General features: G+C 39.8%; 1 protein-coding gene across 5 annotated transcripts in view; it reads right to left on the bottom strand.

Annotated features, from left to right (window-relative positions):
• Cfap126 (cilia and flagella associated protein 126) overlaps positions 1–19,231 on the bottom strand; it is a 28,540-nt gene extending 9,309 nt beyond the window's left edge. Inside the window, exons 1-2 of one of the 5 annotated variants that reach the window (XM_047520054.1) lie at positions 18,995–19,228; positions 17,982–18,203 (exon numbers count right to left, since the gene is read on the bottom strand). Coding sequence is in view for 1 of the 5 variants with exons in the window: in XM_047520037.1 (XP_047375993.1) it covers positions 18,995–19,174 (180 nt within the window). In the remaining 4 variants the exon portion in view is untranslated. Of the gene's footprint in view, positions 1–5,976; positions 6,096–17,981; positions 18,204–18,994 lie in introns of all 5 variants that reach the window. The other 4 variants (XM_047520065.1, XM_047520037.1, XM_047520073.1 and 1 more) reach the window with 4 other exon arrangements.
• Positions 19,232–27,286: the final 8,055 nt, after the last annotated feature.

Raw genomic sequence — 27,286 nt, 5'->3', positions numbered from 1 at the left:
TTGAACCTAGTGGTACTTTTCCACTGAGCTACACCCCCAGCCCTTGAGGCTGACTTGGAACTTGCAATCCTCCTGCCTCAGCCTCCTGAGCCGCTGGGATTATAGGTGTGTGCCACCCTACCCGGCTCCTTTTTATTTTTTGAGATAGGATCTCACTAAGTTGCCCATGCCAGCCTGGAATTTGCAATCCTTCTGCCTCAGCATCCCAAATCACTGGGATTACAGATGTGATACCACTGTGTTTGGATGGTTTCATTACATCTTTTTTTGTTTGTTTTTTTGAGACAGTCTCACTAAGTTTCTTAGGCTGACTTTGAACTTGTGATCCTCCTGCCTCATGGATATCATTAATTACATCTTAATAAACAGCTTCTTTTATTATAGCTATAAATATGTAATACACTGATGATGTTCTATAACTTATCTAATCCATTTAGGTTTCTTCCAAACTTGCTGTTACAACAGTGTGGCAATGTGTAACTTTGTTCATATGTCCTTTTGCATTTGGGTGAGTATAGCTATAGCATAAGTTTTTTTTTTTTTTTTTTTTTTTTTTTGGGTGCTGGGGATCCAACTCAGGGTCTTGTGCTTACAAGGCAAGCACTCTCCCGACTGAGCTATCTCCCCAGCCCCGCTTATAGCATAAGTTTGTAAAGTGAAATTGTAAATCAAAAGGTATGTTTGTACTAATAGAGATTGCCAAAGTGCCTTCTGCAGAGGTTTTACCCGCTTCGGCCATGTATGCAAAGGTCTGTGGCAGTTCTTGAAGGCTTTCTAGATTGATTAGATCTCCAGGTTGTTTGCTTTCATCTCACACTATTTGCTATATTCTAAAAGCATTAAATATGGTAATTTGTCTAATGATACAAATTTTCAAAAGTTTTAGATAAACTATCATTATTTAGTGTTTTCTAATATAGCCAAAAGTCAATAGCTAAAACTTATATTTTTCTTCCCCTGGAAAATTTTAAAACAAGAAAAACGATGAGTAATTAATTATTAGTAAAGACTTGGGCATCTATTTCACAGTTTGACTTCCTGAATCACTGTCTCTAATTATTCCATCAGCTTCCCAAGTTTTCTTCCAAGTAGCTCCAAGGAGCCCTGCCTGCTGCCTCACTGGGGCAGGTGGTGATAGATGTTGGATTGGAGACCTGGCTTTTGCCTCTTTCCCTAAGCTAACAAGATCTCATTGAGTGAAGCTACTGGTCCAACTTTGAACTATTCACTCACTGGCTTTTGTAGATTTCCTTGTAGGAACTGAAAACACAGTTCCGTATATGGTGAGTCCTGAAGAAATGCATGGTCATAAATATAAAAGCTATAGTTTCAGAATTTCTCTATAGATGTCAAATAGCTAAGTCATTTTTCTTTTCTATCAACTCAATGTTTTTTTTTTTTTGTTTTTTTTTTTGGGTGCTGGGGATTGAACCCAGGGCCTTGTGCTTACAAGGCAAGCACTCTACCAACTGAGCTATCTCCCCAGCCCCATCATTTTTCTTTTCTGAGACTAAGGCTCCCTCTAATGGAGATTGCCGTTACATTTCCCTCTAGCCTCCATATGCCACAAAAGTATTCTTTGTAAGAATGATTCCTTTCTGAGGAATCTAGAGAACAAGCTTTAAACAACCAAAATGATGGATGAGACAGCAATAGCTCTCCCTACTGGTGAAAATTAAATTTTTGTTTACTTGCATAACTAAAAATAAATGACTGTTATAATGGAAACATTACATATGCAATGGCTATGTGCTTTGACAATATGCAGAGTGGCCATAAAAATATGGAAATAGATGTTATTATTTTATTATGTACTGAAATGTAATACCAATAAGCCATTAATATGCATTTACTTGTTTTGCCAGATTTCTTGACAATCCTGTAAATATAGTACAACTATCAATGAGTAGGGAGAGTATATGAGACATAGAATAAATTTTTTGATTATCATATAAAGATATTAATTAAGTGTAAATAGATCTTTTCCTCAAGTTAGGTGCTAGGAAAAATAAGAGATTACTAAATAATTTCAGTATTGCTCATATAAGCAATAGTCAAAAAGAGAACTTGTGTTATTATATGAAAGTATTGTAGCACACACTGTAATCCCAGCCACTCAGGAGGCTGAGGCAGGATTGCAAATTCCAGGCCAGTCTGGACAACTTAGTGAGAATCTGTCTCAAAAATAAAAGTCTAAAGATGCACCTCAGTGGTTAAGTTCAATCCCCAGTACAAAACAACAACAAAAATTACTAGGTTCAATCCCCAGTACAAAAAAGGGCAGCGCAGGGGCAGGGGGAGCTGGGGATATAGCTCAATTGGTAGAATGCTTGCCTCACATGCATAAGGCCCTGGGTTCAATCCCCAGCACCACAGGAAAAAAAAAAAAAAAAGTATTAAAATAAAGGTAACCATTGGAAGAAAAATATAAACTCTTCCTGAATACTGAAGATGTATTTAAAATAGGCAGATCTGAGGTCAAACAATTGATAATGCTAATAAATATAAGTGGGTTTACCATTCTTGTTAAAAGAAAATGTTTTCATATTGACTAAGAAAGCAAAATCCAACACTATGCTATATTTATATTTTTTAAAAAACACATCTAGGGTGGGATATATATCTCAGTGTTAAGAGAGCTTGCCTCGTGTGTATGAGCACTATAAAACATCTAAGAGAAGAAATTCAGGAAGGCTAAAAGTAAATGACTAAAAGGTACTATAATTTTTTTCTTTTTTAGTTTAAGGAGAGGTTGCCATTGTAATTTTGGAAGAGTAGAATTCTGATTTAAAAGCATCAAAAGAGGCCAGTACCATGGCACATGCCTATAATGCCAATGACCTCAGCAGGCTGACAGAAGAGGATTGTAAATTCAAGGCCAGCTTCAGCAATTTAGTGAGAACCTTAGAAATTTAGACCCTGTGTCAAAATAATAAATAAATAACAATAAATAAAAAGGATCAGGATGTAGCTCAGTAGTAAAATGCCCTGAGTTCAATTCCCAGTACCAAAAAAATAAATAAAAATTAAAAGCATCAAAAGAAGATGTAAAGACTATTTTGCCACAATTGAAAAGAGCTGGGTATGGTAGTACTTGCCTGTAATCCTGGCTACTCTGGAGGCTGAGACAGGAGGATGACAAGTTCAAAGCCAGTTTAAGGAATTTAGCAAGACCCTGTCTCAAAAATTTAAAAACAAAAAGGGCTGGAGATGTAGCACGGTGGTAAAATACCCTTTGGTTCAATCCCCAGTAAATAAGGAAATAAGTTAAAAAATACATATCAAATTAAAACTACATGGAAGGCTGGGGTTGTGGCTCAGTGGTACAGCACTTTCCCAACACATGTGAGACACTGGGTTTGATTCTCAGTACCACATAAAAAAATAAAGATATTGTGTTCATCTACTGCTAAAAATATTTTTTTAAAAACTACATGGAGATACCGTATCTCACCCATGAAATTAGCATAAATCTAAAACTTTGATAACATACTCTGCTGGCCAGGCTGTAAGAAAACAGATATTATTAGTATGTTGAGAGGCTGCCTGTGATGTACACATTTGTAATCCTGGCTACTCAGGAGGTTGAGGCAGGAGGAGCACAAGTTCAAGGCCACCCTCAGCAATTTAGCAGGCCCTTATCCCAAAATAAAAAATAAAAGGGAGGGAAATGTGATTCAACAGTAAAGTGCCCCTGGGTTCAATTCCTAGCATCAAAAAAAAAAAAAAAAAGCTGAATGTGGAAATGCAAAATGCCACAATCTCCATGGTAGGGAAGGAATTTGGTAATAACTGGCTAGATCAATTAGAGATGCCTTTTGATTAAGCAATGTCACTTCTGGTAATCTCTCTTAAAGATACTCTGGCAAAATTGAAAAGAAGTATGCAGAAGGTTTTTAAATGAAGCATTATTTGTAATAGTTACAGACTGGAAACAACCCATATGTCTATCAATAAAAGAATCTGTTATCTTGTATTTCCACACAATGAGTATTTTGCAGCTGGAGGAAGCTATGAGGATCTGGGCATGGTGACACATGTCTGTAATCCCAGCCACTCAGGAGGTTGACTCAGGAGAATCCAAGTTCAAAGCTGGCCTTGGCAATTTAGTGAGATTCTGTCTAAAAATTAAATTAAAAGGACTGGGAATATAGGTCAGGGGCAATGTGCCTCTGGATTCAATCCCCAGTACAGCAAAAATAAACTAATTATGATAAGATTTTTTTTTTTTTAAGCAATGAGGAATATCTTAATATGCTGCTGTGGAGTGATTGATAAATACATTTTTTTTTTAGCAGTGCTCCAGGGCCTTGTGCATGCTAGGCAAGCACTCTACCACTGAGCTACATTACCAGCTTGTTTTATTTTTTTATTTTGAAACAAGGCCTTGCTAAGTTGCTGTGACTGGCCTCAAACTTCTGATCCTCCTGCCTCAGTCTCCCAAATTGCTGGGATTACAAGTGTGCACCCCTGCACCCACCATAATAAATACTCTTAAATGATGAAGTAAAATATATGAATACATACATGTATGAACAGTATACATATAAATAGTATGCATTTATCTACAAAGGGAGATAAAATGGACTTAATATGAAAATATTAAAATTGATTACCTTTAGAATGAGAAGAAACAAGGTAGAAGGAACAGGACTGAAATACAAACTTCTTGAATATACCTGGTTTTGCAGAGTTAATTGTGGAACCATGTAGATATTTTACTTAATCATAAAACAAAATTATGGTTTTAAAATTTATTTATTTATTTTTGGTAGTGGGGATTGAACCCAGGGATGCTTTACCACTAAACTAGAGCTATATCCCTAGTCCTAAGTTTGTTTGTTTTTAAGACAGGGTCTCAATAATTGCTCAGGAGGGATTTGTGATCCTCCTGAGTCTCTGGAATTATAGTCATGCTCCATAGCACCAGACCCAAAAAATAAATTTAAAAAATAGTATTTGAAATTAAAACAAAAACAATAACACGTGAATTGTCTTCATTTTAAGGACAAAAACTATTTCAAAGAAGAGATAGTTGAACCAGGTATAATTGCACACTCCTGTAATTCTAGCCATTTGGGAGGCTGAGGCAGAGGGATAGCAAGTTCAAGACCAGCCTCAGCAAGACCTAATTTAGCAACACCCTAAGCAACCTAGCAAGATCCCGTCTCAAAAAATAAAAACCAAAAAGGGCTGGGAATGTAGCTCAGTGGTTAAGCCCTTTGGGTCCAATCCCTAGCACCAAAAAAAAAAAAAAAAAAAAAAAAAAAAAAAAAGAGTTGACTATAAAAGCTATACAAATTAGTTATTGCCTCACTTCCTCTCAACATGTCAAATTTCTTATCTTTTTGGTACTGGGGATTGGGTCCAGCCCTTTTTATTCTTTAATTTGAGACAGTCTCACTCAAGTGCTGAGGCTACCCTTGCATTTATGATCCTCCTGCCTCAGTCTTCCAAGTGGCAGAGATTACATAGCCAGTTTTTAATTTTTTCAGAGTAAGTCTCCCTCTTACAGGGACCATTTTACAACTAGTACCCCCATACCTGCACAACAAAGAAATCCTTTATCTATTGTCTCCTACCACCATATTCCTTAAGTCACTAGGTATTAGTGTCATGAGAAGGAGGATGTGGTGGAAAATACTGAGCAATGGAATAGCAAGGAGTCAAGGACAGAGTTTTCACTTTCACAAGGGAGTGGGGAAATGAGAGACATGAGAAGGCTCTGAGAGCCAAGATTTGGGTTATTCGACTCACATTGGGAACAGAATCTCAGATTCTTATTGATAAGAGTAATTCTTACCACCTCTTCCCATAAAGTGGTGATGAGCATGCTGATATCATGAATACTCTGGGAAACAGCTCCCCACAAAGCATTGCCTTACGGAGAAACCCCAGTGAGGAACCATTATGAGTAGGGGATGGAGACATGTCTTGAGCCAGATATGGTGTAATGGGGACAAATTCCAGGCTTACCTCTCATCCCTCAGGACTGTCCTGCAGGCTTACTGAATATTGAGGTCAGCTGCATGAAAGCTTGGTCTTCTCAAAGGCTGAGGGGATAGGGTGGGAGAGGAACTGGCACAGCCTCTTTCCTGGTATGTAGGGACAGAAATTAACCTACATTGAAAGTGGCCTCTTGGGGTGTGGTGGGAGAGTGCTGCTGTCCTGGGCTACCCTGGATCTCATGTGGCCTCACATAATGGAAATTACTCAGTGGAGAACTAATATCTACTTTATTTGCTAATTGTACTTTCTTCCCATTCTCTATTACCCTGTGGTCTTACCCTCTACAGAGAATGTTTGTTGGTTGCCACCTCAGTATATATCTTAAACATCCCTACAGTTCTTTTCTTGTACTAGGTATTGAACCCAGGGGTGCTTAACCACTGAGTCACATCCTTAGCCCTTTTTTATATTTTATTTAGAGACAGGGTCTCACTGAGTTGCTTAGGGCCTCACTAAAATGCTGAGACTGGCTTTGAACTTACGATCCTCCTGCCGCAGCCTCCCAAACTACAGTTTTTAATAGGAATATAATAATAAATGATTACTAAAACATTCTGGGAGCCAAGCACAGTGGCACACACCTGTAATCCCAGAGTCTTAGGAAGCTGAGGCAGGTGAATACCAAGTTCAAAGCCAGCTTCAGCAATTTAGCGGGACCCTGTCTCAAAATAAAAACTACCAAGGATTGCAAATCTCCATCACATGGGCTTAGGACCAGACTTCCTTAACAAGACCCCCATGGCACAAGAAATAAAGGCAAGAATCAATAAATGGGATAGATTCAAACTAAAAAGCTTTTTCTCAGTACAGGAAACAATCAATAATGTGAAAAGAGAGCCTACAGAGTGGGAGAAAGTCTTTTCCACACACACTTCAGGCAAAGCACTCATCTCCAAAGTTTATAAAGAACTTAAAAAACTACACCCAAAATACAAAGAACCCAATCAATAAATGGGCTAAGGAACTGGGTGGACACTTCACAGAAGAAGATATACAGGTGATCAGCAAATATATGAAAAAGCGCTCTTCATCCCTAGTAATTAGAGAAAAGCAAATTAAAACCACACTAAGATTTCATCTAACTCCAATTAGAATGGCTATTATCAAGAACACAAGCAATAATAAGTGTTGACGTGGATGTGGGGAAAAAGGCACACTCATACATTGCTGGTGGAGTTGCAAATTGGTGTAGCCACTCTGGAAAGCGGTATGGAGATTTCCTCAGAAAACTTGGAATGGATCCACCAATTGACCCAGCTATCCCACTTCTTGGTTTATATCCAAAGGACTTAAAATCAGCATACTACAGTGATGCAGCCCCATCAATGTTCATAGCAGCTCAATTCACAATAGCTAGATTGTGGAACCAACCTAGCAGCCCTCCAATTGATGAATGGATATAGAAACTGTGGTATCTATACACAATGGAATATTACTCAGCCATAAAGGAGAATAAAATTATGGCATTTGCTGGTAAATGGATGAAGTTGGAAAATATGCTAAGTGAAATAGGCCAAGCCCCAAAAACCAAAAGCCGAATGTTTCCTTTGATAAGTGGATGATGATATATGACGAGGGGAGGTGACGGGGGTAAGAGAAGAATGAAGGAACTTTGGATGGTGTAGAAGAAAAAAGGGCGGGAGGGAGTGGGGGACAGAAAGAGAATAAAACAGATAGTATTACCCGATGTATGTGTATGATTACATGAATGGTGTGAATCTACATTGTGTACAACCATAGAAATGAAAAGTTGTATCCCATTTGTATACAATGAATCAAAATGCAGTCTGTAAAAAAGATTTTAATAAAAAATTTTTTACAAGGGCTGGGAATGTGACTCAGGGGTTAAGCACACCTGGGTTCAGTCTTTGGTACCAAAAAGAAAAAAAAAAGTAATTCTGGTTTCCTTAGTTGTGTGTGCGTATGGATGTTAGTGGGGATTGAACCCAGTGGTGCTTTAACACTGAGCTACATCCTCAGTCCTCAGTCCTTTTTAATTTTTTTTTTTTTTAATTTTGAGGCATGTCTCACTAAGTTGCGGAGGCTGGCGTGGAACTTTCAATTCTCCTGCCTCAGCATACAGAGCAACTGGGATTACAGGAGTGTGCCATTTGTCCCAGCCCCTAAGTTCATTTTTTGATTCTATAAAATTTGACTCCTTAGTTCAGCTCTGTGGTCCTGTTCTATTTTCTTTCCTGTCCTTTCTTTTCTTTTTTGGCATGGTCACAACTGTTCTTTTATGGTTTTTATTTGTTTTGTTCTTTTTAGATATACATGACAGTAACATGTACTTTGGCATATTATACATTCATAAAGTATGACTTATTCAAATTAGGATCCTATTCTTGTGGTTGAACATGATGCAGTTACCCTAGTTGTGTATTCAAATACAAGGATAGGAAAGTTATGTCCCATTAATTCTACTGTCCTTCCTATTCCCCTTCCCTTCCCTTCATTCCCCTTTGTTTAATCCTATGGACTTCTATTCCTCCCCTCCCCACCTTCCCTTGTTGTGGGTTAGCAGCCACATATCAGAAAGAACATTTGGCCTTTGGTTTATTTGGGACTGGCTGGTTTCACTTAGCATGATAGTCTCCAGTTCCATTCATTTATCTGCAAATGCCATAATTTCATTCATCTTTATGGCTCAGTAGTATTCCATTGGGTATATACATCATATTTTCTTTTTCCATTCATCCGTTGAAGGACACTGAGATTAGTTCCATAGCTTGGTTATTGTGAATTGAACTGCTATAAACATTGATGTGGCTGTATCCCTGTGGTATGCTGATTTTAAGTCCTTTGGGTATATACTGAGGAGTGGAATAATGGGATCAAATGGTCGTTCCATTCCAAGTTTTCTGAGGAATCTCCATACTGCTTTCCACAGTAGTTGCACCAATTTGCATTCCCACCAGCAACCTATGAGTGTACGTTTTCCCCCACGTCCTCGCCAACATTTATTGTTACTTGGATTCTTGATAATTGCCATTCTGACTAGAGTGAGACAGAATCTCAGTGTAGTTTTAATTTTCATTTCTCTGATTGCTAGAGATGAACATTCTTTTAAATATTTTTTGACCATTTGTATTTCTTCTGTGAAGTGCTCGTTCAGTTCTTTTGCCCATTAATTTTTTATTTAAAAAATTTTTTTTTAGTTGTCAGTGGACCTTTATTTATTTATATGCAGTGCTGAGACTCGAACCCAATGCCTCACCCATGCTAGGCGAGTGCTCTACCACTGAGCCACAACCCCAGTCCTGCCCATTTATTGATTGGGTTAGTTTTTTGGTATTTTTTGAGTTCTTTGTATATCCTGGAGATTATTAGTGCTATAATTGAAGTACAGGTGATAAAGATTTTCTTCTGTTCTGTAGGCTTGAGCTTCTCTGTTTTTTTTTTTTTTTTTTTTTAAATGCTGGGGTTTGAACCCAGGAGTGCAACACTGAGTCACGCGAGGCAGGCACTCTACCAACTGAGCTATATCCCCAGCCACCCCCCAGCCCTTTTTTACATTTTATTTAGAGACAAGATTCTACTGAGTTACTTAGGGCCTTGCTAAGTTACTGAGGCTGATTTTGAAGGATCCTCCTGCCTCAGCCTCCCGAGCCACTGGGATTACAGGTATGCACCATGGTGCCCAGCTCTGTTCATATTCTTGATTGTCTCCTTTGCAGTGAAGAAGCTTTTAAGTTTGATACCATCCCATTTCTTGATTTTACTTCTTGCACTTTAGGAGTCTTTTAAATATGATAAAAACTAAATGGAGCTGGGTGCACTAGCACCCACATGTTACCCTGCAGCTCACACCTATAATCCTAGCCATTTGAGAGACTGAGGCAGGAGGATTAAATGTTCAAGGCCAGCATTGGCAATTAAGGGAGATTGTGTCTCAAAGTAAAAAATAAAAAGGGCTGGGGTTGTATCTCAGTGGTGGAGCACCCCTAGGTTCAGTCCCCCGTACCCTCTCTACCCCCCACAGAAACTAAGTAAATTGAGGGATCTAGGGCTGTAGTGCAGTATTAGAGTTGATGCTTAGCATGCACAAGGACCGGGTTCATCCCCAGTACCACCCCCCATAAAAGGAAACTGAAGTACAGTAAAATTTTAAAGAGTTTATTGAGCAAATAACAATTCATGAATTGGTCAGCTTTAAACCAGAAATGGTCCAGAAGCTCTAGTGTGAGGGTGCAAGAGAGATTCTTGTGTAGGATAGACACAGAAGTGAAGCAATGAAAATATTTGAGGGGTTACAGTTATAAAGTGACATTTAGTCAATTCCATGGGAAAGTTCTTAGATAAATATTTGTTCACTACTTTTGATTGGTTGAGATCACGTTCTGTTTTTCTTTAATAAAGACTTAGAATAAATAGCTCAAATTCTGTGTATGTTTGTAAATCAAGTAATGTGGAGGTCACTTATGAGGCCTTGATAGTTTTGTCTGCTCAGAGATTCTTCAGGACTGCTTTCCATTTTAATTTACTTTAACACATATCTAGCTTGGGAATTATGGCCAAGAAAATATGCATTTGAGTAATTACTTTTGCCAGTTCCCAGTTTTCATTGATCTTGCCTTCACTTCTTCTGTTTAAAAGGCAAATTTTCAGATACACTGAAATTCTGGAGGGAAAAACTTGGATTAATAAAGTGTGGTCACCCTTCCTGGGTTCAAAATATAACACATTTTTCTAGGAATCCATGAACAAAGAAGACAGGTGAAGAAGGAAGGACTCTCTTTCCAAACCCCACATGTTGGTTGCTCAAGGACAACCTCTAGACCATAATTCCTAAAGTAATAAAAAGTAATGTGAGTGTTATACAATGTTATACAATGATATATTTTTCAGTCTTGGAAGGAAGGTGCAGTGTATTTGTTTAGCATATGCAAGGCCCTAGGTTCAATCCCCAGCACCCCCCAAAAAATGAAATTCTGACAAATGCTACAGCATGGATGAAACCCAAGGACACTGTGCTAAGTAAAATAAGCCAGTCACAAAAGGACAAATATTATATGGTTCTAACTATATGAGGTACATTTTTTTTGAGGGGGGGTACTGGGGATTGAACGCAAGGGTACTTTACCAAGGGGTACATTTCCAGTCCTTTTTATTTTACTTTGTTTTTTTGGGAGGGGGTATCATGGATTGAACTCAGGGGCACTTGACCACTGAGCCCCATCTCCAGCCCTATTTTGTATTTTTATTTAGAGACAGGGTCTCACTGAGTTGCTTAGCACCTTGCTTTTGCTGAGGCTGGTTTTGAACTCGTGATCTTCCTGCCTTAGCCTCCTGAGCCTCTGGGATTACAGGCATACACCACCGTGTACGGTATTCCTTTTTATTTTTGAGTCAGGGTGTTGCTAAGCTGCTGAGTGTCTCACTAAGTTGCTGAGGTTGGTCTCCTGAGTCATTATATGGGGTACTTATAGTAGAATCATAGCGGCAGAGGGTAGAAGGAAGGGAGACAGGTACAGAGTTTTAGTTTTGCAAGATAAAGTTCTGGATATGGATAGTGGGGTGATGATAGGTGCAAAACACTGAATGCACTTAAAGCCCTGAATGGTTGAAAAGTGGTTAAGATAGTTCATTTTATTTACTATGGGGGAAAAAATTGGTGATAAAAATGTGAACCTGAGGATTGTCAAGGAGTAATGAAACAAATTACCTGTGATTAATGCTGGGATGAGATGCTATCTGTCTGTCTATTTATTTATTTAGAGGTACTGGGGATTCAATACAGGGGCACACTGCGGCTGAGCTACATCCTCAGCCCTTTTTTATTTCTTATTTTGAGATAGGGTCTGGCTAATTTGCCCAAAATGAACTTGAATTTGAGATTCTCCAGTCTCAGACTCCAGAGTGGCTAGAATTACAGGTATGCAGCACTGTGCCCATGTTTCATTTTATCAAGTGCCAGGAGAAACACCTCTCTCCAAGCTTCTATATGCCTCCTTTTCATATTTATAAATCACTCATGCTGGGGGTGTAGCTCAGTGGTAGAGCACTCCTGGCAGGTGGGAAGCCCTGCATGCAATCCGCACCAATCATCATTCACACCTGTCTCCAATAATCCATTTTTTTTCTTTTGTCAGAAATCATTCAGTGTTAATAAAATCCAAAAAAGTCTGGATCCATTATTCCTCTCATCATCATTGAGCAATATATGGTCAAAGAGTTGTAACTTATTTTTTTAGCAACCTGATGGAAGATAGAAATATTAATACATTTTACAAATGAGAAAACTGAAGCATAGGACAGAACGTTAAAAAATTTCTCTAAGAGCACTCAGTAAGTTTCAGAACCAGTTTTCAAACACAAGTATTGTGGCAAACTCCCAAAGTGGCCTGTTCCTGAGAGCCCAGACCCTGAAATCTGTAACCTCATTTAATTTGGATGGATAAGCAAAGTGAAACAGGCTTCTTTCCTATGGAAATTCTCAGATGTTTGATTTCCTATTGTTGATATAACTGCTGAACACCATTTCCTCAATTTATTCAGTCACTGGATTTTTCATGCACTCTCTCAAGGAATTTTCTCAGTCCAAATTTTGAAAGATTCTGCATATGATATGTAGTGCTTCTTTTATCTGGCTTTAAAAACTACTTTAAGAGCTTGGCTTGGTGGGGTAGTACACACGTGTTAATCCCAGCCATTAGGGAGGCTGAGATAGGAGAATTGCAAGTTCAAGGTCAACCTGCAATTGATAAATTGCAAGGGCAATTTATCAAGACCCTGTCTCAAAATAAAAGAAAAAGGGCTGTGGATGTAGCTTAGTGGTAGAGTGCTTACCTACCATGTGCAAGGTCTTAGGGTTAATTCCCTGTACCACTGTTTTAGTCAGCTTTTTTGCTACTGTGACTAAAATACCCAATCAGAACAAATTTAGAGAAGGAAAAGTGTATATGAGGGGTCACAATTCCAGAGGTCTTAGTCCATAGAAGGCTGGCTCCATTCTGCAGAGCTTGAGGTAAGGCAAAACATCATGGTAGAGGAGTGTGGCAGAGGGACGTGGCTTACATGATGTACCTCATAGCCATGCCCCCAATTCCCACCTCCTCCAGCCACACCCTACCACTTCAGTTACCACTCAGTTAATCCCTATCAGGGGATTCACTGATTGGGTTAAGGCCCTCACAACCCAATCATTTCTCCTCTGAACATTCTTGCATTGTCTCACACATGAGCTATTGGGGGACACCTCACATGCAAACCATAACAACCACTAAAGACAACTTTTTTAAAAAAACTATTTTTTCTCATCTAGAAAATCTTAAAAATTGAAGCTGGCACAGTGGCACATGCCTGTAATACCAGAAGCTCTTGAGGCTGTGGCAGGAGGATCACAGGTTCGAAGCCAGCCTCAGCAGCTTAGTGATGATATAAGCAATTAGTGAGACCCTGTCTCTAAATAAAAAATAAATTAATTTTAAAAAGGCTTGGGGATGTGACTCTGAGGTTAAGCACTCTTGGGTTCAATCTTCAGTACACCCCCTCCAAAAGAAAAATCTTAAAAATTGAGATACTGAGAAACCTAACAATTTGTTCAAGGATATAACCAGTTAATATTGGAAGCCAGAATTAGAATCTAGGTCTTTTGGACACAGTTTTAGGATTTTTTATTTTTATTTTGGCAGTACTGGGAATTGAATCCAGGGGCCTTCTACAATTGAGCTATAGCCAGTCCTTTTTTTTTTTATTTTGAGATGGGGTCTGGTTAAGATTCCCAGGCTGGCCTTGAATTTGCAATCCTCCTGCCTCAATCCCTCTAGTAGATGGCATTACAGGTTTAAGGTTTAAATACATTCTCATTCTAGAAACAAACAATACAGAGATGTACAAAGAAAATATATATTTACATACATATATACACACACACCACCTTAATCTTATTGTCCATAGACAAAAGACTATTCCAGTAAGAGTAGATTTAACTGCAAATGACATGAAAACCAAAATTAAGAGTGACTTAAAAACAAACAGAAGGACCAGGTGCGGTGGCGCATGCCTGTAATCCCAGTGGTTTGGGAGACTGAGGCAGGAGGATCGTGAGTTCAAAGCCTGCTTCAGCAAGAGCGAGGCACTAAGCAACTCAGTGAGACCCTGTCTCTAAATAAAATACAAAATAGGGCTGGGGATGTGGCTCAGCCCTTAAGTTCAATCCCCATTACCCACTCTCCAAAAAAGTTGTTTTGCTCCCATGTAAAAGTCCAAAGGTGTAAAGTCCAGGGTTATTTAGATGTCTTAGCTGCTTGAAATCCTGTTAGGATCTTAGGCTCCTACCAGCTCTCTTCCTCTATCCCTGATCCTCATAATCTAAGATAGCAGCAGTAGTTTGAGTACACAGCAGGTTTTTAAAACAAATGATCCCAGAAGCTGTCACACAAAGATACCACTTACATTTCATTGACTTGAATGTAACCACACAGCGATATCTAGCTACAAAGCAGACTCAGGAAGTTTTTATCCTAAATAGGCATTTGATTCCCTTTTTTTTGGGGGGGGGGGTGCTCGGGATTGAGCCCAGGGCCTTGTGCTCAAGAGGCAAGCACTCTGACTGAGCTACATCCCCAACCCTCTTCCTTCCTTCTTTCTTTTTTCCTTTCCTTTCCTTTCCTTTCCTTTTTCTTCTTCTTCTCCCCCTCCCCCTCCTCGCCCTCCCCTCCCCTCCCCCTCCCCTCCCCCTTCCCCTCCCCCCTTCTTCTTCTTCTCCTCCTCCCCCTCCTCCTCCTCCCCCTCCTCCTCCTCCTCCCCCTCCTCCTCCTCCTCCTCCTCCTCCTCCTCCTCCTCCTCCTCCTCCTCCTCCTCCTCCTCCTCCTCCTCTCCGTCTCTCGCCTTGAATTTGTGATTCTCTTGTCTTAGCCTCCTGAGTTGCTGGAATCACAGGTGTGCACTATGGTGTCCAGCAACCCTTTTCTCTTATACTACCTACATTATTCTGCAACTTGCTGTTTTCATTTAATGTATCATTGAGTTGTCAGAGTACTTAGTTCTATGCTATGTGAACCAACTCTGGCTAACTAAGCAGAAAACTTAAAGAATACAGAATAGTTCATACAAGTTTTGGATAGAGGATCAGACTTGGATTTTAAATTATTTCTAACAATCCAGAACTGGTACCTGAATGGCTGTTGCCACTGGGTACAGCCACTGTGGCTTTCATGTCTGACTTGCTGGTAGTCATGTTTGGCTTTATGGGCATATGACCTGTGCATTCACTCAGAACCTTTCTCTTAAAAGGGCAGTGCTCTTGGTTTAATACCCTGCTAGTACCATCTTGAAATTCTCAATAATTCTGGAACAAGGAGCCCCACAGTTTCATTTTGCAACATGCCCTGCAAATTATGTTGCCAGTTGTGGGTTCTGGTCATCTGATGTTGCTTTTAGAGTCACTGTCATTACCACCTCTAGAAACTAGATGAAACTGTCCCTATTGCCATAACTCTCACCAGAATATATTCAATAATTTCATTACTGCTCCTCTTCACCTGTTTCCAATTCAAGATGTAGAACTGGTGCATCTAATCCGCAGAGTTCCCAACTACAAGGGAAGCAAGCATCTGACTTTTTTTTTCTTTTTCTTCTCAGTACTGAGGATTGAACCACCTGGGGCATTCTACCACTGAACCCAGCCCTTTTTTTAAAAACATGTTTTAAATTTTGAGACAAGGTTTCACTAAATGGCCCATTCTGGCCTCCTTGTGATCCTCCTGCCTCAGTCTCCTGAGTTGCTGGAATTACAGGCTTGCATTGCCATTCTCAGCAATGTCTGGAATTTTATGGTGAGAAAAAAACTCTCTAAGAAGGTGGAGGGATATCCTGTAAACACAGGAAATAGGTTCAGAGATTCAATAGCCAAAAAAAAAAAAAAAAAAAAAAACCCAGAAATGCGCCCCCCCCAGATAGAACCACATGACTATATAGTTATCTCAGTCTTTTTAAAATACATGCCTAGAATGCCACAGTAGAGATACAGCATAGTTAATGGACATTCATATTTCTATTTTTTTCCCACCACAATATTGCAATAAAAAAAAATCTTTGTACATTTGGTCTTATATAGTGATGGTTTTATTTCAGCAGGCTGGATTTTTTTCTTTTTTTTTTCTTCTCATCTGAGGCACCCGGGATTTGAACCGCGGCCCTTGCGCATGCTAGGTAAGTGCTGTCCAAAACGAGCTATTTCTTCGGATCCTAGATTTTTTTTTTTTTTTTTTTTTTGGTACTGGGGATTGAACCCAGGGATGCTTTACCACTGAGCTAAGTCCGCAGCCCTTTTTATTTTGACACAGGGTCTTGCTAAATTGCTGAAGCTGGTTTGAATTGCGACTCTCCTGCCTCAGCCTCCCCCATCACTGGGATTACAGGCATTCTCCACAATGCCCAGTCAAAATTTATTTTCCTAATTTCCCATCCTCATCCAAATTTGTTCTTCAATTTAATTTATTAAGAGTAAGACTCTTGCTGGATGTGGTGGTGCAAGCCTGTAATCCCAATGACATGGAGGCTGAGGCAGGAGGATTGCAAGTCTAAGGTCAGCCTTGGCAACTTGTCTCAAAATGAAAAATAAAAAGGGCTGGGGACATGGCTCAGTGGTAAAGCCCCTCTGGGTTCAGTGCCAATACCAAAAACAAAAAAGAAAAAACCAAAAAACTAAGACTATCTAGTTCAGATCCTTTTTTTAAAAAAAAACCAAAAAACTAAGACTATCTAGTTCAGACCCTTTAAAAAAAAAACAAAAAAAAAAAACAAAAAAAAAAAACCTAGAATTGAACCCAGGAGCACTTAACCACTAAGCCACATTCCCATTCCTTTTTTTTTATTATTTTGAGACAGGATGTTGCTAAATTGTTGAGGCTGGCTTTGAACTTGTCATCTTCCTACCTCGGCCTCCCCAGCCTCTAGGATTATCAGCGTGTGCCAGGCCAGACCAGTATTTTGGCATGCAGAAGTTTATTATTATAAGATATGTGGGTGGGGCAGGGAGTGATATTTCATAACTGACCTAATATCAGCATACTGATCTAACCTTGTTCTTAAGTATCTGTCCTACAAGATAGGAAGAAATGGGGGAAATTTTATTTTATTTTTGGTGCTGAGGATTGAACCCAAATCCTGGAACATACTAGGCAGAGAAATGTGGGAAATTTTAACTGCCCAATTAAAAATATATTAGTTTCTTCTTTTTTATTTTACTCCTTCATTGAGACACATCCCCAGCCCTTTTTATTTTGAGACAAGGTCTTGCTAATTTGCTCAGGTTGGCCTTCAACTTGTGATCCTCCAGCCTCAGCCTCCTAATTAGCTGGAATTAGAGATTTATGCCACCCTGCCTAAGTAGTTTTTTCTTAATAGTAGTGGTGACTGTGTCTCTAAAGATATTTCTCTCATCCCCAAAACTCCCTTGAAATGTGATGTGGATAATTATCCTTCAAGAGACTGCCTGTTTTTCCTCTCTTTGAATCTAGGTTGGTCCAGTGACCTGTTTTGACCAATAGAAGGAGATAGAAGGGCTGAAAACTTTGAGACTGAAGTTTTTTTTTTTTTTTTTTCATTCTAGGGATTGAACCCAGAGGCACTTTACCACTGAGCTCTATCTCCTCAGTCCTTTTTTTAATTGTTTGTTTATTTTTTATTTTGAGATAGGGTCTTGCTAAGTTGTTGAGGCTATCCTTGAACTTGTGATACTCCTGCCTCAGCACTGTCTCCTTTGTTGTTCTCTGCCTGGAGATAGTCCACTGTCTCCCTTGAGAGTGTTTTTTGCTTAAGCCTCAATTTTCTTTTTCTTTATTTTCACCTCACTTTCACCTCTAATAAAGTTCTCTTGACTTTTGGTGTTTGACTTTAAATTTTCTTTCCTCAAAACACAAGAGCTGAGGTTTGGGGTTTCAGTTCCCTGCTTTCCTGTGACCCAGGTAAATCCACCCTATGGCTGATTGTATTTTTCAAGAGAGTTATTACAAGGTATTACATACCACATGCATTTCCTAAATGTGAGGTTTAAGCCAGGTGCCCTAGTGCAGGACTGTAGTCCAGTTACTTGGGAGGCTGAGGCAGGAAGATCACTAGAGTTCCGGAGTTTGAGGTCAGTCTGGACAACAAAGCCCCCCTGTTCTCTTTGTCCCTCCTCTCCCCAGTTGATGCTCCTTCCAGCACTGACCCCAACTTCAGAGTTTTACTGGAATATTCAGAAGTACCTGCAAAAGGTGCAGAAATGAGTATCTGTGTTTAAGACAGGAGAAGTGTTGATGGCTCATCAACCTCATCCTGCAGGTTTCTCACTGCCTCACCTGTTGTGGGTGAGGGCAGAAGTCAGACACATTCCTTCTAAGGTAGGGTGAAGGATAGCCATTCCTTATTAGACATTGCCCTCTCTAAGATGAAGTACTGTTTTTAGGACTGGTTTTAAGTAATGCCCTAATATAAAAGATATGTGGACAATCAATATAAATGAACGATCAGGGTTTGACTGGGGGTATATCTCATTGGTAAATTGCTTGCCTAGCATGTAGAAAACTCTGGGATTAATCTCTGGTATAACAACAAAAATAAGCCAGAGATTGAATCTTGCTCAATCAATTAACAGAGTGGTATATCAAGGAGATCTCTCCAACTTATTTCTTCATCTGTAACATTTTGTTATTTCATAAGATCAAAAGGATTAAATGACACTATAAATTAGTCTGATACAAATATAAAACAAACGTTAGTTATTGTGAAGAGCATATTAGCAAATCGAAGACTCCAAAAGCCATGAAAAAGAACTGCTGAACTATGAAACTCCATTTCCCTGGTTAATGTTAACAGAACCCTTTAAAACACCACCTACAGGGCTGGGGCTGGGGCTGGGGCTGGGGCTGGGGCTGGGGCTGGGGCTGGGGCTGGGGCTGGGGCTGGGCTCAGTGGTAGAGCGCTTGCCTAGCACACGTGAGGCACTGGGTTCGATCCTCAGCACCACATTAAAAAAATAAAATGAAATAACACCTACATCGGTTAAAATGGTGACCGAGCAGCTGGAGTGAACCAAATTCTGCTGGAACACGCCCATGTGGCAGAACAGGGTGCGCAAGTCGATGGCTCCACACTCTTCTTTCCGGGAAAGACCTTGACCCGACGGACTCCCGGGACAGTGTATTTGGGCCTGCTCTTTCTTCCCGCGCCGCCTCATCCAGCTCTCTGCTCCTTTTCCCTTCCACTGGCATGTGACCGCGGACTGTCATCCTACCCCAACTGTCGGGAAATGAGGTCAGCCCTGCCCAGCCTTCCCGCAATGACTCAGGACTTCCCCGAAAAGCTCCAGACCTCTGAGGGGCGGGACCGAGGCAGGGGCGGGGCCCCCTGGGGCTTGAGAGAAACTGCACCTATTTTTCTCCAGGCAGCGGGTGTTCCGCCTAGGGTTTGGGGTCTTCCAGACCTAAGGCTGGGCGGGTAAAGTTGGCGGATGTGCAGGGTCGGCGCCCAGGTCTGGGGGCCACTGGGCACCTAGGTGTGACTCGCGCTCTGCGCCCACAGGCCGCTGGCCTGGTCCAGTTGTTGGCTCCTGGAAACGGAAAAAAAAGTGAGGGGATTAGTAGCGACCTGGATACCATCTGGAGTAGGAAGGCGAAATCACTACACGAGACAAATTGATTTGGAGGAAATGCTCCTGGGGTGTGTGTGTGTGTGTGTGTGTGTGTGTGTGTGTTAGCATGTCCATGTTTTCTTCATCTTTGTTATGAAAAATTTGAAAACGCACCCATAATCTAGCTTTCACAAACTAGAATTTTTTATCGCTTCCTCTTTTTGCGGTACTGGGGATTGAACCCAGGGACACTTTACCGCTGAGATGCATCCCCAGCCCTTTACTATTACTGTTGTAATAGTAATATTAATGTTATTATGCTGGGGATTAACTCAGGGGCACTTTACCACTGAGTGCATTCCTGGTCCTCCTTTCTATTTTGAGACTGGTTCTCACTAAATTGAGAGCTGGCTTTGAACTTGTGATCCTCCTGTCTGAGCCTCGAAATCACTGGGATTACAGGGTTGCACCACCATGCCCGGCTCTTTTCTCATATTTCATATGTTTTACCATGCTTTGAGTCTGCCCACTGCTGTTTGTGTTGCGCTGACATTTTTCACTTAAGGATAATACACTTCCCTGTATGTATTTTGTCTTTTTTTTTTTTTTTTACTTGTCCCAGAGATTGAACCCAAGGGTGCTTAACCACTGAGCATATCCCCAGCCCTTCATTATATTTTATTTAAAGACAGGGGCTCACTAAATTGCTTAGGTCTGGCTAAATTGCTGAGGCTTGCGGTGAACTCACGATCCTCCTGCCCCTGCCTTCCCAGCCGCTGGGATTACAGGTGTGTGCCACCGTGTCTGGCTGTATTTTGTCTTATTGGTATTTTTTCATTTTAAAAACTGGATAATTTTTGAATAGGTAATATGTGAACATAATAAAAATAACTTCTTAAGCAAGGGGTAAATTCCAAGGTCCCTGGCGGATACCTGAAACTGGGGAGAGACCTGAACCCTATACATATGTAGTCTGTTTTAGAAGAAGGGATTAATGTCAGGCGTGGTGGTACATGCCTGTAATCAGCGACTAGGCAGGCTGAGGTGGGAGGAGCTCAACCTCAGCCTCTTAGTGAGGCCCTAACCAATTTAGCGGCCCCCCTCTCAAAATAAAAAGGGGTAAGGATATAGCCCAGTGATAAAGTGCCCCTGGGTTCAAGTCCTGGTACAAAACAAAGAAAAGAGGGGGATTAGTTTCAGGATCCCATGGATATCAAAATCTCAAATATTCAGGGGCCTTATATAGAACTGCATAGAATTTGCATATAAGATATGCATATACTTCCTATACTTTAAATCATCTTTAGATTACTTATACCTAATAAACACAATGTAAATGCTATGTAAGTAGTTGTACTGTATTGTTAGAGAATAATAACAGAAGTGTCTAGGCAGTACAGATTTATTTTTTGCCCCAAAATTTTCAATTCACAGGTGTTTGAATTCATAGGTTCAGAATGCACAGGTAGAACTTGAGAGAACTACTCTTTTCCCTATACCTACATACTGTATTTTAAAGTTTAATTAATAAATTAGGTACAATAAGATTAACACAACAAAAAATAGAACAATTATTGCAATATATGTAATAAAGGTTATTTAAAACTTATTATTTCTTGAATTTTATATTTAATATTTTCAGATTGAGGTTGACTTCAAGTAACTGAAGCAATGGAAAGTGAAGCTTTGCATAAGGAGGAGGGGACTACTGTGTACAAGAGAAGTCTTTTTTCTATTTCTACACTTTAATTCCCTATTCCCTTTTCCAGAAGTGCCACTAATACCAGTTTCTTGTATAACCTTCATAGATCATCTATCTATACATATATATACGGTGATGTGTGCACAAATTAATTTCCTCTATTTTTTTCCATACCCAAATATATGGTACACACTGCTCTGCTCCATTAACAATGAAGACCTTGAACCAGTCCATAGGCAAAATGAAGAGTGTGTTAAAATCTATGTCTGGGCTTGAAAGTAGTTCCAACTTTTTTGCCCCTATAGGTAGAGGGCCCAACTATGATAATTAAAGATGCATTTCTGGCCCTGGCCATGTATTGACTGTTTTTCAACAGAGAAAACTTTTTCTTTTTTTTTTTTGATACTGGGGATCGAACTCAGGGCCTTGCGCTTGCGAGACAAGTGCTCTACCAGCTGAGCTATCTCCCCAGCCCAAAACTTTTTCTTTTTTCCTTTTTTTTTTTTTTTTTTGCGGTGCTGGGGATTTGAACCCAGGGCCTTGCCCTTTCGAGGGAAGCACTCTACCAACTGAGCTATATCCCTAGCCCCCCCCTTTTTTTAATTTGGTCAATAGACATTTATTTATTTATATGTGGTGCCGAGAATCAGATCCAGTGCCTCACACATGCTAGGTAAGTGCTCTATCACTGAGCCATGACCCCAGCCCTCTAGTATGTTCAGCAGGATGGTGATGCCTGAGGTTCCTGACTCAACCTGATGGAAACAATTTTCCTATTAATGTAAGTAACCTTAACCTGCAGTATGTAAGCCTTGAAAGAATTACCAACCTAGGCAGAGGCCTTTAAATAAAGCTTTTCTTCCCAATGCTCATTTCTCAGATGTTTGTTCTTCTGAAAGATGAGCTTTGGACCTGGGTTTGGTAACAAAACTACTTGGAGTTAGTGCAGATTCCACAAGTCAAAGGCTCAGTCCCACGACACTGCCATGCCCCACTTTAGATGACAATCATAAATCCCAGATTGTCACCTGTACATTTGATCAATTGGTTGTAAATTGAGGGTTCCCATAACCCCTTTGTATTTGATAATCTTGTTTAACAATTCACAAAATTCAGGCAGATATTTACTTATATGTACTGGGTTTTTACAAAGCACAGCCAAATAGAAGAGGCACACAGGGCAAAGTATCAGGGAGGGGCTTGGAGATTCCAAGTTCTTTTCAGGAATACTGTCCTTCCAGCACCTTTTTGTATCCACCAGCTTGGAAGCTATCCATTGATCCAAACTCAAAAACTGCAAAAATAAAAAGGAGTTTATTTGGGGACTTAAGAATTGCAATTTGGAGCCAGGTGCAGTGGTGCACGCCTGTAATTCCAGTCACTCGGTAGGCTAAGGCAGGAGTGCTAGTTTAAAACCACCTTAGTGAGACCCTGTCTCTAATAAAATATTTTTTAAAGGGCTGGGGATGTGGCTCAGGTGAAGTGCCCCTGGGTGCAATCCCTTGTACATACATACATACATACACACATAAATAAATAAAAGAATTGCGATTTGGAGACACAGGTTTAGTTAGTTCTGAATCAATGTTCCAAATAAGGCAGGGAGAATGGGAACTTAAATGGGCAAGGAGCACAAAGAGATAAAAATTCTTGTGTAGGAATTTGTGTTAGTCAACTCTTGTTGCTGTGACTAAAACATACAATAAGAACAACTTCGAGGAGGAAAAGTTTATATTGCTCAGTTTCATAGTGTTAGTGTTAGTACATGATAGCATGACTCCATTGCTCTGGGTTCAGGGTAAGGCAGAACACCATGGCAGATGGGCTGCTTGGTTTATGGTAGCCAGAAAGCAAAGAGAGTTGGGGAAGGAGATGCAGGGAAGTTGAACCCTTCCAGGGTATGCCACCAGTGACCCACCTCCTCCAGCATGCCCCACCTGCCTACAGTTACCCAGTTAGCAGTCAGTCCATTCAAATTAGGATGGACCAATTAGGTTACAGCTATCAGCATCCAATCATTTTGCCTCTGAACTTTTCTGCATTAACCCTGGACCTTTTTTTGAAATAAACAAGTGCCACAGGAAGTCAAACACATGTTTGAAAATGGGTGGGCAAGGCAAACCTTTCCTTCTGGCAGAAGGGCTTCCCAGAAAAACTAGCTAGCAAGAGCTGCTGGGTGTGCAGTCTGCCTGCTGAACCTACCGCAGGATGTCCTTCACTCTGATTGGCGGAGTTTAGGGTTATAATCTAGGCGAATACCTAATTTTAGAATTGGGAGGGGGCAAAAGGGAAGAGCTACAATCGGATCCAATTAAAACTTAATACTGTATTCTGAAAATGGGCCACCAGACTTTCTATTTCTCACAATAGGAACTTCTTTTGAAATTGAGAAAGAACAGGTTTGTATGACATGGAGTATGTGACCAATAGACTAGAGAGAAAAGAATGTATATACTTAGTAAAAATACCATAAGATAACCTCCTGATATGCACAATGTAATTATCTGTTCTAGATACTTGCAATCAAAGGACAAAGGTAACCGAAGTTCACATTTCTAGAATCACACATACATTCTGCTTCTTCAGGGCTTCTAGAGTCCATTTTGAAAAACTCTCTCAATGTTGTTTTTCATCCTAAGCTTTCCTTTTATTTTCACAAAGTGCTCCAAGCCCTGTTGTTTAGGGTTACCCTGTGCGTTCTGTAGCATAGGCATGATTGATTAAATCATTGACTATTGGGGATGAAGTCAATCTCCCACTATCCCCCTCCCCCCCACCGGTTGTTTTTATCTGCCTCACTCATGAATGTAAACTTCATGAGGGCAGGGATTCTTTTTTTTCCCCCCCTATTTATGTTATTACTGAATCCCCAGAGGGAATTAGAACAATGCCAAGCATGTAGTAAGCACTCAATAATAAAGAAGTATGATGGCATCATCAGAGCAAGAATTAGCAGACAACCTTGCACCCATCATGGGGAAAGAAAAGTCTCCCACCTTGGAATTATTTGCAGCAGCTAGAAACAAGAACCAGGTGTGCACATAGCAACAGGGGTAGGCCATAAAGTCATTATCCTGAGTAAAGAAATTACTTGCAAAATTAAGAAATATGTGTAAAAAACTACTACACATTTTATCAGGATATATAAAAATTCAAATACATTAGAGAGGGTCACACCAAAATAGAGAAATGTGGTGAAAGAGGTGGCATGTGCCTATAATCTTAGCTATTTGGGAGACTGAGGCAGAAAAATTGTGAATTTGAGGCCAACCTGGGCAACATAAGCAATATAGTGAGACCTTGCCTGGAATAAAAAAAAAAAAAAAAAAGAATAGGGTAATAGAAAATAAGAAGACAAAAATAAGCAAAAGAGAAGCCTTACCCCATATATATAAATAGAGGGCAATGAATTGAGATTAACCCTGTTCCTGAGTTTCATTGAAAAATTATTCAATATTGTGAATATATTTTTCTTTCATATGACTTTGTGTGGGAATTAAATTTAGAGCCTCACACATGCCAGGAAAGCATTGTATCACTGAGCTATACCCCCAACCCTTTTTTTCTTTTATTTTAAGACAGGTTCTTGCAAAATTACCCAGGCTGCCCTGGAACTTGCAATCTTCCTACTTCTGTCTCCCAAGTAACTGGGATTACAAGCATGAACCATATAACATTTTTTAAATAAGAAACTTAAAATATGTATTTTATATGAATATTCAGAAAAGAATTCAAATATGCTCATCCCCTGTCCCCTGGAAAAACTAACAACTTTGTTATATTAAGGCATAGCTGACATACAATAAACTGGGTTTATTTAAAATGTACAAATTTAGCACACATATTTGGCACAGATTTTTTTTCTGCAAAAAAATTCCCCCCAAAATTCCAAATATTTCTGACAATATGTTTATTGTCAGAAAACGGACTTCTTATTAACAATCTGATGAAAGAAACAAGTTATTTTATGTATCCACTTATGGAACACCATCACCAAGATCCAAAGCTGACTCACTCATTAGGCAAAGTAGGCCTGCTTCATGGGGCTCACAAACATGTTTTTAAGGTCAAAAAGAAAAACCCAAACTTTTATATCAAAAAAGTTTTTTATAATATATTAATATTCATCTTTATACATTTTTTTTCAGGGGCGGGGACTGGGGATTGAACTCAGGGATACTCAACCACTGAGCCACATCCCCAGCCCTTTTCTGTATTTTATTTAGAGACACGGTCTCATTGAATTGCTTAGCATCTTGTTGCTGAGGCTGGCTTTGAACTCATGATTCTCCTGCCTCAGCCTCCCAAGCTGCTGGGATTACAGGTGTGAGCCACCGTGCCCAGTTTATAAAATATTTTTATCTTAGTATATTTTTAAATATCTAAATTTTATGATGGAAGGGGCCCACAAAAATAAAGGAAGCTAGGGTCAATGAAGATTATCATGGAGCTCTGTCACAACTAAGACAAGGAACATATCCCTTGCCTCACTTCATTTATTCATGACCCTTTCAAATTTCTATATAACCTGCCCATCTTCCTTTCCTATTCCCAGGCAATCACTGCTCTACTTTCTGTCACTATAGATTGGTCTTCATTGCACTGCTGGGGATTAAACTCTGGATCTCAACTATGCTAGGAAGCACTGTATTATATATTCTAGAAAGAATATATGTAAATGGAATCATCCAGTGCTCTTTTTTGATTAGGCATAATTATTTTGAGATTCATGTTGCATCAATTGTTCCTTTTTCTTTCTTTTTTTGCTAATATTATTCCATTGTATGTATTTATCTTTCACCCTTTGATTGACATTTGGGTTGTTTCCAGTTTAGGGCTAATTGTAAACAGAGTGGCTGTAAACATTCATGTACAAGCCTTTGTACAGGCGTTTGCTCTATTTTCACTTGCACAAATACCTAGAAATGAAATGACTGAATCACACTCAGTATAACTTTGGAGGAGGGCTGCTCCGGATTAGACCCACAGCCTCCAGCAGGCTAAGCACATGCTCTTCCACTGAACTCCACCTCTAGCCCTAGTTTAACTTTTTAAGAAACTGCCAAATTACTTGGGTGACTAAGTGAGAGTGAATCACAAGTTTGAATCCAGCCTGAGCAACTCAACAAGAACCTATCTCAAAGGTGAAAAAAAAAAAAAAAAAAAGCTAGGAATATAGAATTGTAAAACCACCGTGGATTCTATCCTCAGTACCAGTGGGGGTGGATGTGAAGGAAGAGAGGAAGAAAGAAAGAAAGAAAGAACAAACCAAACTTATCCAACGTACCTTTTTACATTCCTATCAGCAATGTCTGAGTGTATCAGTTCTTCCACACTTTCCAACTTACTATGATCAATCTTTTTAATATTCTAATATGTGTGTAATGGTATCTCATTTTGTTGTTAATTTGCATTTCCCTAATGATTAATGATACTGAAAATCTTTTCATGTGATTATCTGCTATCTGTATATGTTCTTTGGTGAACAGAAACTTCACCAAAGTGAATAATCACATGAAAAGTGTCTGTTCACAACAGTTTGCCCCCTTTGGGGAGGGTGAATGTGAAAATAATTTTTTAATTAAAAGAAAATAAGACATCGTTTCCACCAGATCTAGAAGCAAGGACTTTGAGATTCCTTGAGGGAGAGACAGGGAGGGAGAACGAAGGAACAATTTTCATGTGTGAGAACTGGATGGCGACAGCTTTTATGGAAAAACAAAATGAAGACAGGTTTGCACAGCATGATAGAGCAGAATGACTAGAGATTCTGGCTCCGTCACCAGGTTCGGTTCACTTCTCTGTACTATGATGGCGGCTGATGATCCCGCAGCCTTTGTACAGCAAGGTAATCACCCGGCACTCAATTGGGTCTGGATGCTGGTTTGTAAAATCTGGAGGAAATCGTTGCTTCTCAGTCTCATCGGAAAAGTCTGGAGCCTGACAAAGGATCTGAAAAAGGGACCACTCTTCAGAACTCGGTCTTTGGGGCCAGAACTTTGGAGTCAGAACTTGGT

This window comes from Sciurus carolinensis, chromosome 1 (assembly GCF_902686445.1).
Source record: "Sciurus carolinensis chromosome 1, mSciCar1.2, whole genome shotgun sequence".
NCBI lineage: Eukaryota > Metazoa > Chordata > Mammalia > Rodentia > Sciuridae > Sciurus > Sciurus carolinensis.
The sequence above is the reverse complement of the archived record's forward strand: the minus strand, read 5'-3'. Positions and strand labels throughout refer to the sequence as shown.